Source organism: Chroicocephalus ridibundus, chromosome 5 (genome assembly GCF_963924245.1).
Source record: "Chroicocephalus ridibundus chromosome 5, bChrRid1.1, whole genome shotgun sequence".
Classification (NCBI taxonomy): domain Eukaryota; kingdom Metazoa; phylum Chordata; class Aves; order Charadriiformes; family Laridae; genus Chroicocephalus; species Chroicocephalus ridibundus.
In genome coordinates this window covers 54,237,854-54,253,523 of record NC_086288.1, presented here as the reverse complement: position 1 = coordinate 54,253,523, position 15,670 = coordinate 54,237,854, and the positions used below count along the sequence as shown (strand labels likewise).

General features: G+C 39.4%; 1 protein-coding gene across 3 annotated transcripts in view; it reads right to left on the bottom strand.

Annotated features, from left to right (window-relative positions):
- Nucleotides 1–15,670, bottom strand: part of AFAP1 (actin filament associated protein 1) — a 120,318-nt gene that overhangs the window by 41,937 nt on the left and 62,711 nt on the right. For all 3 annotated transcript variants that reach the window (XM_063335942.1, XM_063335940.1, XM_063335943.1), the window contains exons 4-5: nucleotides 5,748–5,856; nucleotides 1,000–1,211 (exon numbers count right to left, since the gene is read on the bottom strand). In XM_063335942.1, the coding sequence (XP_063192012.1) occupies nucleotides 1,000–1,211; nucleotides 5,748–5,856 (321 nt within the window). The remainder of the gene's footprint in view (nucleotides 1–999; nucleotides 1,212–5,747; nucleotides 5,857–15,670) is intronic.

Sequence of the window (15,670 nt, the reverse complement as noted above, 5' to 3'; positions counted from 1 at the left end):
ATTTTCAGAAACCTCTTAACCAGATACCTCTGTTTCATATCCTGTTATTTCCTATACTGCCACAAGAATAAACGTAATTTAAATCGAACGTATCTAAGCTATGTTGTAAGAGTGTAGAATAATAAGGCTGTACAGAAAATATTCCATCACCTGTTCATCAGCTTTTAACGTTTGGGCTATTTCAGTAATTATTAGTTACATAATTAGCTACAACTGTTGGAAGCACCAGACAGGAAGACAAGGAGTGCCTAAGACCTCAACTTATTTATTACGGTAAGCATTAGATCCCTTATAATGACACAGAAATGAGTGTTTCCCTCAATTAGGCTCTCTTTTCAGAAAACAGAAAGACATCTATGAGCAGATAATTTACTAACTTACGGAATCTTTTACTGGTGCCTCCAATCAGAAAGAAACATAACAGATATGCTTAAGGAACAAATACATCCACTTGTTTCTTTCTTTTCTATAATGCAGCTGTGCATCATGTGAATACTGCATCTGTAATTACTGCAGAACAGATGGCAAAGGTTTAGTTTAAAGTGTATACATTACCACGGCATATGCTGCCAAGTGAATTCTCAGTCTAACAAGGGACTTTTCGTTCCAGCGGTCTGATCCAACAGTTCATACACAAAGCTCCCTATGAGATTTTTGGTCCCCAGGGAATGAAAGATTGGATTTACAGTTTCAGCAATTTTTTTTTCCAAATGAAATATGTTAGAAGCTAATAGGCCACATTTTCTTTCCAGTACCAGGGAACTGCCTGGGTTTAAGTTTAAGTGCAATAAAACTCGAATTTCTAAGTGGCTAAATGATACACTTAGAATTTCAGTGCTTCTCTGCTTCTTGGGTAAATCATGACCGAACTCTTTTGTAAGGTTACTGTAGACTTAGCCACTGTTTGCAGAACATATTCCAAAACCCAGATTCCTGTAAAAATAAATACATCATCTAAAAGGTACAAAGAAAATATAGCTAGACAAAAATGAAAATTACCAGTAGTTTGTTTTCTTTGATAACACACAGTAGTTTGGTCCATTGCCCAAATCGTTTCTTTCTAAGGAGGAACGCACAGATTTTGGCATCCTTCACCAGATCCATAGAAGCCTCCTCAGAAGGCCACTGATGTCTCATTTTCTTCCCCTTCCCATCCTCCTCCTCTTCATCGTAGGATTCGTAAGAGCTGCTCATAGCATCCGAGTCATAATCTTTAAGAAAAGCATAAAAGTGTCAAGTTAAAACATTTAGCAATGAAGCGTACGGAAATAACTGAAAATCTCAACAGGGTTCATTTTAAGTTAAGGCTTTTGAATGTCAGCCATGAACAGATTACTGTTTCAGTGCTTAGTAATATCAATACATTAAGTTAATTGAATATGAGATCCTGTTTCATTATGAAATTTTACAGAAGACCCACACTGATACCTTGGGAATTCTAATTGAAAGAATAAGCTGGGAATGAATAGTTAGAATTTTACGTAGTTTTTTATTATCTTCAAAATATTACGTAGCAGATACTTCCACCATTTGAAATTCTTTTACAGAGAAACATCTTCATCTTGACCTATTGCATAATGCAAAATGTAGGCACAGAAATTTCAATATTAGTACAACATACTAAGAAACAAACATGGAATATAACACCTGCACTGATACAATTAACCTTGAATAGACAATGCTGTTCCTTGAACTATAGATTTTGCTGGAGTTAAAGGCGTTCTGCAAAGAACATGTTGTTATGTTAGCCTAAAATGTTTAATCCTGCTCTAAGTTTGACGATGTAATGGCAAGATTCCTTTTTAATGAAACAATCTTTGTTCATTTTCAACCTGTCATTTTCAACAATGCCATCAGCTCCAGCAGTCCCCTAAACTACAAAACTAATCTGCCATTATCACAGAACCCTCTCTTCCACCATCCGTACTTATTTATTTGTTTATGTAGGCATATAAGTAAAGTTCCTCAGATAATAACACCTGAAGGCATGTTTGTTATCCACTGACACACGCTCCCATGGAGGATACTTGATTGGAATATTTTCAACAGCTAAAACTTTGTCCAAACATTTCAAATAGACTTTGATATATTTTTAGGCCAGAAGGCGGAAGAAAAATCTCCCATTTGCTTTAGCTAGGTATTTGGGACACAGGTAGGATGTAGGAAGGAGACCTGGAACAACTGGGAAATGGACAAGACAGTGGATTGCTGGAAAGCTCATTCTAAATCAGTTCCTCCCTAACGTGCAGAGTCAGAATGGGATATACTCAGACCTCACATCTCTGAACCAAGACTAAATATTCTGATCTTATTTGTGTTTTCGCAAAAGTGTACAAAATAGGTTTTCTTCATTCCAAAGTGAAATGAAAACAAAATTTCAAACTCTTGAAACTTTCTCTTTAATTTAACTGAATTGCCATCTTCTGGTCAATTCTGCTATAGAGTGTTTGGTTCGGGGCAGCTCCATACGAGCAAGCAGTAAAAGCTGCAGATGATTCAATGAATTGTAGGCAGTGCTGACTGAGACTTCAAAGTAGAGATTTAACTTCTGCGCGTTAAATATCCTACAGGTACTTCCTGTGTGGCTCACAAGCAGGCCAAGCGCAGATTTCATGTTAGCAATAAGGTGTATGATCAGCAGAAGGACTCTGTTGGCACAGCACATGCAGGTTCATCCAAATCTGCTTATATGAGGATGAAAGTCACAGGAGCTTCTGAGGCTGACATTTCTGGAATACCATCCTCGCGCAGTAAGGGGATCGTGGGGGAGCTCTTGCCATACCCTGCCCATTAACTACTCCCAATGTTTCTCTCCTCTGTGGGTCGTGGGACTCTTGGCCAGAAGAGGAGTTTGCTGTGTGACCACCTTGGAGGACTAATACGATCTGGGCTGAGACCTTTGCTGCTGTTTGACACAACCCGCTTCTATTCTTTGTTTCTCCAAACTGCTATATCATGACCAAAACAAGGACTTCAGGCTCTGGGCACAAACTAGCTCCTGTTCACACTGTAAAGTGACTATTTTAACATAAACAGGATAGGCAGTCGACTTCCCATATGTAACAGCTTTAACAGATATTCAGAATGTTACGGAGGGAAATTCAGCACGTACGTATAATTTCAAAGGGTTTTGAAGCAGTGTTACTCCCAACTAGGAATCCCTATGAACTGAATTTGGGAAGCAGTAAACTTCCTATTAAAAAATGATAAATTATGGAAGCAAACGGTGTAAAGGTAAGTTGTGGAAAGGCTAGTAGTGACTAAAACCTGTTGTCTCTCATTGTCTCACCACAACAGGTAATGAAGCAGGCTTGACAGTAAACTACAGGTAAGAGCTGAAAATTTCTTGTATATATGTTGAAGTCAACACACTCTTTGGGTCTTGGAGTGGCGAAGGGGGCAAGAGAAAGGGGAGAAATACAAAAAATATAAAAAAGGTGAAAAGTGTCTCCCCAAAATAAACTTCTTTTAAGTCTACTAAAGTCTCAGAGACCGAAATTCACTGATACAACATGTTCCAATGCTTCTGATCTATATTTTTTTGCATCTTCTGCATTTTCTTTTGACCTTGGCTTTTCACACTTATACTTATCAAAATTTTCTCCTGTTAGGGGGTGAAAATCACAACGGACTTTCACATTATTTGTAATAGCATATTCCAAAAATTAGTCTGTAGTAATTTAGGCATATTGTACAGACCAGTAACTTTTAAAAAAGAGAAAGGGAATTATCAGATAAGGCATATACAATCTTGTTTTCACCTACTTGCAAGTGTTCATTTACAAACAGATTACAGGGACTTGGGGAAGTTACAGATATCTCATTTTCATGATCTATATTCTGCAATCTTCTGCTGCTCTTCGCCTTTATAGGTAGGAAACATAGCATGTAAGCCTCCTTGCTCTTAATGACATTTCAAAAATATTCCATAGGAATATTTACTTAAGATAATGATATCTACCCCAGCAGTTGTTTAACTGTTTATTCTTACACTTAGACTTTTAGCACTTCTTTGTTATGGTCTTCTCTGCCTCAAACAGTCTGAATAGCTAAGGTTACGTCTTTGGTTAATACACTGCTTTGGTGGCTTATTTTAATTGCCACACACTCTGGATTTAGTGGAAGTTTTGCTTGAGTGGAGATACATTACTAATGGCATATTGAATTTAAAAGCAACTTCATTACCGATGAAGAACCAAGTACTTCAAACACAAATTAGAAGAGATGATACGGAGTTCAGGACATAAGAAAAGACAGCAAAGTCACAGCAAGTGAGATGGTAAGTTAAAATAACAGAGATTTAAATGTATGAATATATATTCTTAAATTGCAGAATTATTAACGAACTTTTAGGACAGATAGCCTAAATATTTTTATGGATTTGGATGGTTAAGTACAATAAGAAATCAGTTTCATATTTTATCTTTTTTGTTTCCCTAGGCAATCCTTTAGTAGTGCTATTAATATTTGTTCTATTAATATTTTTCTGCCTGAGCACGGCTCTTGTTTAATAACAAAACACAAATCAGCAGTTCTCTGGATTACAGGGGGACCACCCTGCAGCATTTCAAGGGAGGAAATGACGAGAGGAGTGATTTTGCTGCTCTGCTAAGACTGTATATTCCTTCATTTGCTTTACAATATACGAAACTCTTACCTTGAATTTCTTAGGTAAATTAATATAACCTCAGTTTGTGCAGTGTACGAGTGAATAATTAAGATTCTAACGTGACTCCTATGCATGTGTTTTAAGAACGGAGATATCATTTTATTCACTTCTAGTTCAAATAATAAAAATGGCTATAAAATGGGGGAAGATATGCCTTTAATCTTTGGGCCATAGAAAATAATGATTAGTGACAAATCAGCCATATGCAAGTAATAAATTAGCCCAGCCAATAAAAAAGCAGCAAAAAGGAAAATCTTGGTACATAATGTCCTGTTGACTGACCCTCTGTAAATGTCATTTCATTGCTTCATCAGCGTGCTCCCAGTGTACTTCCCGCGAAGTGCACAGGTCTTTGGAGAAGTATTTGGATGTGAGATAGAGCATTTTTGTGTTGCAGAAGGACATTCTGGTGGTCAGTTAGGAGGCTGCACTCTGCCTTTTGCACTAAACCAATAGTCACAAAAACACTGTCATGTGCATCAAACCTGGCTTGTGGGAGCCAGTATGAGTGATTTATCCCTATCCACAGTGTGTCATCAGAAATGCCGCAAATCACATCTTTTCAATAATTCCTTTTTTCTTTTTATTTGTCTACTTTAGCAAGTAATTCAGTGCAACAGAGGCATACCTGTACAGCTGCAGATTGCCACCAGTTTCTGAAACATCTACATTTACAGTATTGCCAGTTTACAGGGGTTTACTCTGGACAATCCTTAACCCTGGACTCCCGGTCCAATGTCCTCACCACATCTGTGGTTCAAATCTGTCCAAAAGACCAGTTGCTGATTTGGACCCTCTGTCTCAAACAGCAGCAGAAACATGTTTATGTGCACCTAACTTGAGCTCCAGGTTTAGTTTCCTCCAAAAGGAGCTTGGTTTGTGCACACCAAAACAATTCTGCAAACCAAACCAATGCACGGACAGTGAGGATAACCAGAACCGTCCCCAGATGGTCAAAGCCACGCTTACGACATGTCACCACAGCACTAATAGAGATATAGATGTCAAATACTAAAAAAGCTGAAGGCCACTGGAATTACCAGTTCCTCGGAAATTGGTCTGGATATATATTACTCACTGGAAGTGATGTACTCGGGAGCCTTTCCAGGACTAAGTGGCACTGCCTCTTCATAATAGCCTTCGGGAAGGGAAGATGTTGGTAATGGTGGAGGTCCATTATCTGGTGGCTAAAAAAACAGAAAAAGTGAACATCCATGACTCATGATAAGGTAGCAGAAATTTTTGCATGTACTCCAGCTGAGTCCTTTGGGGATACAAACACAGTACCATCTTACTTGCCATTGTTAAGGATGTCAAATTCAAGATAAGTACATTAGAAGAAGTCGTTTCTACAACAGCATTAAGTGGTAAAAATACTGAAAAGACACAGTTCTCTATTTAAGAACTGGAAACTTATAGGGCCTATCTAGGAAAGAGACTTCTGTGCATAGACCATTTTACAATGTTAAAGCTTATTTATCAGTATTTTACATCTAAAATAATTTGTATTACAGCGGCGAACAACAGTTTGGTTGCGCAGTTTAGAAAAGCTAAATAGCTGAGCTGGCAGAGATAAAGGACAGATAATTTAGATCATATTTTCATGATGTATTTTGTTTTTCAATGGTATGTCAATTCTTAATATAGACATTAGTTTTTAAAATGCTCTTTCTACATAGTGAAAACCGAGCTACAACCAAGGAAAAGTTTGGAGAAACATTGAGAAACTATTATATGATAAAATAAATATTTCAAATACCAGGTCAAATTCTAAAATGCTTCTATTCTAAATATAAACCTGTTTTAAATTTAAAACTGACCTGGTATGTTGATATAGTAACAAAGTAAATTTAGTACTCTGTGACTTCTTCCATATGACTTTACTGTTCTATTTCCTTAACAAGTACCAAAACAACTGTATTTTATAGAACTCATTCATATTTGCCACAGGTTTTTAGTTCCACATTTTCATATCAGAGAAAATACCGAAGTCTTTTTCTAACACCAGCAGTTTATTATATGATTACAAAAATACAGCTTGTAAGCAGAGTCTCATTTCTGCAGTAACATTTTTTCCATACATCTTTCTCTTTTTTCATGTAATGAAAGAGACGTAATGGTGTTTTTCTGCATTGGGTTGATCTAGTCCAAACTTGGTGAATGAACAGAGATAAGAAACTAGTCAGGGTGGGCTTTGCTCATGGTCAGATACAGACACTTCTGGAGTGCAATTCAATGGGCCGGACAGTCTAGTAGAGGCCTAGAGCCTTCTTCCATGTAATATAGGTGAAGCCACAGTGACTACACTCCTCTTTTGCTATAGACCTAAAGTTACCTGGGAGGAACTGAGCTTTAATAACACATGGCATTAGCTATAATGAAATTAATTCTGTGGGCACTTTCAGGGCTGGATTCACCTTTGCAGATTTCAGAGCGAGACATCTCCAAATCTCATTACCAATTATACACCTACGCCAAACACCTAATTCTTAACAACATCAGCAAGACAAGTCCCACACTTAGTGTGCTCTGCAGTTAAATTCATATCGAGTAGGTTATTCCACCTTGCAGGTCAGTGCTTGTGTATTCCCGATGCACAGGAAGGCAAGGAGCTAACGAATAAACCTGCCCTTCCAGTGCTGGCTTCCCTTCGTGCACTGAATAATATCAGAAACTTCCTCATGAACAATGAACCAATTCATGACTGAACACAGAAATTCTTGGTCTTGAGATTTACACTAACATTACTTCTATATCAAATGATACAGTCAACTTCATATGTCAAACTCAATTACAGATAAGAGATGGCAATTACTGTTATCTACAACGTGAACCAAGTGAGTTTTCCTCACAGACCAGTTTTGCTAGAGAAGTTATCGGTCAAAGAAGCAAAATAATGAAAAAAATGTGACTTTTAGCATCATTTCCCTGTGATTCTGCTGAAAAAAAACCAAATTGCAAATCTGCACATAATCACAAAATAAATGAGTCTTTGAAGGTTAGCTGCTGCTGCGTAAGGGACAGGAAAAAATATTACACGTTTGTTAATACTGGAAAATTGACAGCACGTTATGAATTCTGCCCTACACACCTGCACACATCAGCTCTGTGTGGCCTGAACTGCGAGACACAATAGGGAGAACTGCCTCCAAAGAGTCTGTGTTTTCTCCCTTCACCCAGGTGGGCAGAGCCTTGCTCAAGTGAGTCAGGGTCAAGGTTTGTTCCTGGGGCGGTATAGATTCATACCACCCTTTTCAGAAGACAGATACATTAATATCGTGGTCTAGCCTTAAACTATTTTCCCCGTCAGGTGTATATACGACATATGAAATTCCTATCATTATTAAACCTAATTCACCCAGGAAATAGCCATCCCAAGAGTCATTCCAATTTTGACTTGACACAGCACCAAGGTTTCAAAGCTATCTTTTATCCAGAAAAAAATAAGAGGTTCCAATAAAGATCGGGGGGTATGTGGGGGGGAATCCTTGTTTTTAGACAAAATGTTATTCAGAAAGAAAGAAAAAAGGAAATGAAACACAAATGGTACTTGTCTGAATTCGACCCTGCTGGAGCACCAGTTACTTCATACAGCTGGGGCGGGCTGGGCTGTGCAGCCAACGTCAACACAGATGGAATCCATTGCTGAATTAACCAGGCCCTCCTTTCTGAAATGCATTTTGCAGTGCTTGCCATAACAAAGTTGAAAACAATTATAAAAAAGATATTTTAAAAAAAAAATCATTAGGAGAAACAGAAACATCCAACATTAAATACTTTCTGATTAAAGCAAGGCTGCTTTAATATTGAAAGAAAATCCAACTGATTAAATACAAAATAAAAATACCTCGTGCAAATCTGTACCATAAACAGCTGCATCTTTTGGGAGCTATGGAATATATAAGTGTTCGAGCAACAAGAAATGTAAAAAGTACATCTCAGCATTCTGATATTACTTACTAATATTTACAGCACTTTAATTTTTTTTATTATTGCTAGCTGCATTGTGTAATTCTTTCAACTTGGCAATTCTTTAGTGGAAGAATTTTGATGAAGTTATGAATTATGAACTGAAATAATTCTTGATTCAATAACTTCTCATTAGTTGTGAAAAATAACAAGGCCATAAACCCCACAAAACTATTTACGTATTCTATAAAAGGATTAAATCTCAAAAACCCTAGGATATGTGTAGTTTGAGTGGTATCAGGAGGAAAGACCTGGCAACCTGCAAAGAAGGCATTAGCACGAATCTCTACTTTTTTTTTTTTTATGACAGGCCACAAGGAAGAAAACTAGAGAATGTTGCCTTTCAAGATAAATAACCTTGCTCAATCACAGGAATAAGAACTGAGTTAGAAAAAAATTAACATTATTTTGATCTCACTGGAAGAAAAGGGGCAAAGATGAGTGAGATATTGTTGCCCAGAATAATACCAGTAATACTGAAACAATACTGTTAAAGGTGTTTGTCAGGTGCTGGGTCTGAGACCAAAAGAGAGATGCTTTATTTGAAACAAAGAAGTGGATGGGGTGATAATTACACGACAGGGTTGAGATCTCTGAAGACATTAAAGAATGGGTTGTGCGCGGGATGCCCAGCTCCAGTTTACAGGAGGGACTGTTGAGAGAAAGAAACAAGTATCTCAAATAATAAGCAATATTTAACTGGATAGTAAAACTCATGATTGTACTAGACACTATGAAACAGTCTTAGTGGAAATATTAATTTTATGGCATCTATGGTCTTCCCCTCCACCTGCTCCTCTGTGTTCCACAGACCACAAATGAACTCTTGCTTTCGTTATCCTAGGAGACAAAATACTTTATTTCCCCCTTGTGTCCAAGGGCACCTACCAAGAGAGGTAGGTACTTTTTTTTTAGGGATAGTCTAGCTGATATCTGCTGACAATATGAAAGTATATAGTGTGGAAAGCACCATGAAATACAGAGGAAAATAAATGTCATCGTATAGGGACCTGAGGATATAAAATCACTTTACACCCCAATGAAGACTTACACTATGTAGGAAATAGAAAGAAACACCTCCCTTTATGCAATGATTTAGGACGTGGAGATTTCCAGTGGAAAGCAGTGACTTTAACAGAGGCAGAGACTGTCAGTAGACCCGTGCTGCAGGCAAAGGCTGCCAGCAATTCAAGAGCCATGCTCGCACGTGTGATATTAGATCAACCACCAATTCGGATCCAGCCGGTCTGCGGAGCCAGCTGCTACGTAACCCCTCAACACTGAAAAGCAGCAACATGAGACTGGAAAAGTGGTCACACACTGGTAATGCATAATAAAGCTATTCAGAAGCCAGCAGGCAAATGTGGGCTGTCAAGAAGAAACCTTGACACATGCACATGCCATTTGCGTTGGAGCAAGCTTAGACTTGACCTCTGTACAACCCTACGGCATCCTCAGCCTGGGAGAGGGAACACATTTATGATCCCTTTCCCCATATGTGAAAAAATGGACGTCCAGAAAGCAAAATAAATCAACAAACCAAATACCAAAACAGCTGGCAAAATTACAGCCAGAACATTTCAAGCAAGCTTCTTCATACCCCTGTAAAGGCTGGAAACTGGGCCCCAGTACTAGCCACGCACTTGGTCTGAAAGCCTTTAGATAAATTCAGAATCGCTAAGGCACTGAAAAGAAATCACCATTTAATGCCAGCTACTGAGGACCCGGATGGACCTTGGATTTATTCAGGACAAAAGCGCTGACTGTATGGGATGTTAAGACCATATGGAGCTGTGCAGGAGTGAAATTCTAGCCTGAGTGTAGACAAGCAGAAGCCAGGAAGAATTCTTCATTTGATATCAGCTCTGTATCCTAAAGTTATTAATTTCTCAGCTTGCCAGATGGACCCTACAAAACCGGGAGCCAAATAATGTGAAAGAAGTCTAACAACTTCTCTTTTCCGCTTCTGAGCACATCTGACAAAGGACAGTAAACCAGCCAGCCAGACACCAAACTCAGTTTTTTGGAACAGAGTAATCCCTGCAGTCCCACCACAAGGTGGGTAACACGGCTGCGTGACAGGCTGTTGGTACAGTCCCACCCAACCACCACTGAGTCTGCCCAAGCAATTACAGCACAGGCCTCTGGTACACAGGTGGTACCAAGAAAAAAAACAAAAGGAATTGCCCAAGAAATCAACAGCCAGAGTCAGACATGATGGGAGGCCCAGCAACCCGTGGTGATTCTGCAAAGAGCCGAACTGGTAACCCACCAGCTCTTTCTGCACTGCTGAACAGACAGGGGCAAGGAGGAAACACTAGCAGAAGTGACGACCAGGTGGAGGATGAGTATATGCACAAGCGAAGCTTTTGGTTAGGGTTTAAGACTAAGAATAAAAGAAGGTACATGCTTTACACGCTGTCCTCCAGGGAGTGGAGGTACATCTGACACAGCCTAAGTGCGTGTCTGCTGACTCAGGGGTGAATGCCTAATTAAAGGTATCTCTGGAAAAGCATTTAGTATGTATAGTGACTACAAACAGATTGCAGCCTCAGAAAGCAGAGCCTGATGATGGGAAAGGGATCTGAACAGACTTGCTCGCATTTAAAGAATGAATCAGGGTGTACTATGGCTCCACAGTTCGATCTGAAGATTGTCTGGAGAGCATTTACACAGGAACCTCACCAGGAACTGAGCTGCCATTTCACAAAATAGAGCACATCTGAGTTCTGCTTAGATAACCCCATAACCCCTTTACCTAAGCAACAGGAAGGCAAAGATGGCAATGGAGAAAAACAAATGGAAACAGTAAGAAACCAATACAGTATATCCACTGAGCAGAGGATCCAGTTGGTTCTTCCATCTCTCTGATGGCAACGTCAGCCTGTGGCAGAACCCAGGCATAAGCTTAAGTCTCAGTTCTTGCCATTGTATTTAATTAACATTTGAGGTATTAAATAAAACTGAAAAGACTGGAGCAGAGAATGCACCACTGAAAGGACCGATAGCTGGAAGGAGTTACACGCATACTCAATGGAAGACAGGAGTGGAAATAAACGCCAGACTCCATGGAACTAACAGAAGATCTAAGGAAATAATTCAAATGTGAAAGAGAATGAGCCAGAAAGAAACCCACAATATTTCTATATCACTCCGATTTTATAATATAAGATTATTACCCAGCCAGTTGCAAGCACCACTCACACAAAACACAATAGAGTTGACTCATATCAAGCAAAGGGTCTGGGCGTACCAAGAAGAGAAATGGCCTTTAATCAATGCTGGGAAACACTTTCATGCATATTACATGAGAAAGATGAATCTGAATTTTAATCAGCATAGGGCCCTCAGTCAGAGGTGGTTATTGTAATTGCGCTCAAAGAAGTGTCTGTATTCCCCAGCAAAGACAAAATCACCTTCGTATTCCCGGAGTTAATAAGCTCATCCAGGTACATGACATGCCGGTGTTGACGAGACAAGGCAAAATGGTGAGAAAAGTGTAGGCAACACCATTTCCACCAGAACAATATTCTCTTAAGGGCCTGAGCACTGCATCAAATGGACACAAGAGAAGACTTTGGTACTTACTGGCCTAATTCCTTTCCCATGTGTTTGTGCACAGCACAATAATGAGCATGTTTAGGAAGGCAAATAGGCTGGTCCCTAACTATCAGCACAGGGAGGTTGTTTTATGGACAGGTATAGCATAGAAACAAGAAACCAAAAACCTGAGGCCACAAGCGTGAGCATGTTATGAAAAATGGTGGGAAAATATCCTATCAAATCTGTGGCACTAGTAATTTAATAGCTTGCTTCTATGGAGATCACAGATCACCAGCATCTAGTAAAGACAGAAAAGAGGGTATACGGTTTCACAATGAAGCAGTTCAATCCTACATTAAACCTGGCCTGAGCTCATCCAGTTTAAATGTGAATTCCAGTTAAAGGTAGTCAGGAACAGCTCATTCTGGCAGCTTAGACATGAAGAAAACTTTGAAATACGGTGCACTGTTATAAAGGTATATTGTAAGTGAACTGAGAAGGAAATTACTTTAACTAAATCTTTTCTGTGATACCACTTGCAAATGTGAAATATATCATCAACAATAAGGCACCAACCCCCCCGAGGGAAATGGGAATGGCAACTACAGTGTCCTGCAAGACATCATCAACAAAAAAGAGGCTGCAAACATTTCTTTGTCCTTAATCCTTATGCAATCACATGTGAGGACCAAAAGTATTCCACAACTGAATCACGTCCAGAAGACTCTGCTGTTCTGGTCACTCATGATCAGACTCGAACGTGAACCTACAGCAGGCGCACAGGAGAAATACTGACATGGGAACTAGTTCGATAGAATTAAACTACAGCTCAAAATGCAACTGATAGAGCCTCTTATATGCAATGTAATGAAATGAAACCCAAGAGGAATATGATTGTGATTTCAAAGGATATCTGAGGCGCAGGTACCAAGGTGGGGGAAAAAAGTGACTTAAAACCAAGGAGAAAGGCTGGTGATGAACACTGGGATGGTGGAACAGCCTTTCAAATTGAAATAGTGGGTTAAAGAAATCTATGTGCTAGTAAATAGATCTTGGTAAGTTTCTGAAAGGGCTAATATTTTATAATTGCCTGCAGTAAGAGTGACTGTACTGAATAATCAAAAAGGCCTCGTTAGTTGTTCCTTCATTATGGAAGAACTTGCTGAGATTTGTTCAAACTGAAGCTATCAACCAGCTCTAAATGAAACAACTGAATTTTTGTTGAATTTATTTTTGTGGCTTTTAAAAAGTTTCTGCAAGGAGGAAAACTCCAAATACTACCTTAAGATTATCTTTTAAGAAGAACAGAGAATAACAACTGCTTTTCAATGTTAGAAGAAAAAGCAAGATGAAATAAAGATTCATAAGTACCCACCTGGCACGTGAGCCCCTTGCTTTTGTTATGGCACTAGCCTGACTGCACATTTTAGAAGAATCTTTAAGACTAGCATTTTTTTGGTGGTTGTTCAAAGAATGACTAATGTAATTGGTGATGTTTCACCTTAAAAATCCTTTTGATTTCAGGATGATTTTTTTTCTTCTCCAAGGGCACTGTCTCCTTTGAGCATTTTCTAATAAATATCTGAGAGTATACCTGACAGGCAGCCAGAAAAAGGGAGGCTGTCAAATTGCTTCCCCACAATAGGAAACCCATTTATATGAAACACTCCTACAGAGCGACTGTGTATGTTTCAGGAAAGGGTTGGAGGAAGATGACCTATCCTTTTGATTTATATCTACAGGGGTTCTGGCATCTTGCTAGACACTTGTTGCGGTTAAATAATTATTGAATTGTCAATATTCCAAGCAAAATAAAACATATACTCAATTTTACTGTGAAAATCATGCAAAATAGCTGTGTGCTGTTTGTATTTGATTTTGTTGGACTGCACAGTGCACTGAAATCACCGACTGTCAGATGTAATATGACAACCAAATGCTTGGAGGCTAGAAGTATTCTGTCACTGTCATGCTGTGGATAATTTATGACAGTAATCCTCGGGCGCATCGGAGCAGCAGGACACGCTGGATCTTATTCTATTGCCTCAGTGGAAAATGTACTTCAAGGCAACTTGGTGACAGTGCAATGACGGGATCCCAGGTGTTAAACCACCAGCAGCACTGCGAGGGACACACAGCGCATTGCCTCCATTATTCCTCCAAACCCATCATCTAGCACTGCTTCTTGCCTGTCAAGTGCGAGGAAATATCATAAAAGTAGCTGCTGATGTAGAGATGGAGAAAGCAGGCTAAAAGACACAAGCCCTGGCAGGTTCAAGAGGGACAAACCAACACCACTCTATTTCCAATACGGTGATCTCCCCCTCTGCTGCTGACCCAGGCAAAGCTTCCCTACCTGCTGGCACTGCATTCATGCCAGCAAGGACATATTAACGCGCCCAGGCAAACAGCGTCTCAGTTCTGCGGGAGGACTCTGAGCTGTCCTTAAACTCTCATCCTTCATCTGCAGCTTTTACTTTGCCGGCCATCTGAAGGAGCTGTATGCACAGGCTAAAGCAAGCGAGTATTTGTGCTTTCTAAGCCTGACAGAAAGTCTGCTAGACCAGATGTAGGCAAGGGAATGTATACAGAAAAAGAGAATTACTAAGAGATTGTGTGCTCAGTGATTCGCTTTATTCAAGTATACGCAAGGTCCAACTTTGCACCTTGATTTTAAGACCGGTACAAAGCCCACTGAATCCAGGAAAACTCTCTGGGCTTTAATGTGTTTTAATAACTGGAGACTTCATTTAAACTATTAACAGCATGTCTCTAAATAAAATGAATTTTATACTCTTTGTTCATGGGCTGATGAATAACACAACTGATACAAGATTTGGCCTGAGCAAATATGCAGGTCTATTTACAGATTTACAAAGGAAACCTTGCACAGCACCTGCCCACACATAATTCTGGCTCCTGGCACTACTTTAAGGAGTATTGAATTCCTTCCCACCCACATATCTTTACATAAGTAAAAGCTTAAACATCAATTCAGACTAAACATTTTTTGAATGCAGAATCCCTCGAGTGCCATAAAAAGAAACAGTGGTGTAAATGAAACTTTAATTTCCACCACGCTCAATAACTGATGTGCTAAACCCATAGATTTTAAAACAGCGCATAGTTTATTTAAAGTTATTGATTCCCACTTCCAGTAAAGTCCTGTGTTCCAGCAGCACATTGTGTTTCCACTGGAGCCTGAGACCACCACTAGATGTTATTCAGCAAGTGGAAAAAGTTTCTGTCCTGAACGGCTGACAAAAAGAGGTGCCATACAACATGACTTCCAACTTGCCATGTGAAGAAGGGCAACCTGGAGCAGAATTTCCTAGCCTCTGGTGGGGCCAGGGAATTTATTCCACTTGACCAGGAAAGCACGGTCTGTGAAAAGTGGCTAGGAACGGTAGATCAGTACTTGTGTCACTGAGCGACGTAATTATGTACAGACTGCCATCATCAGCTACGAAGTTTTAGGAGTCCATTGAT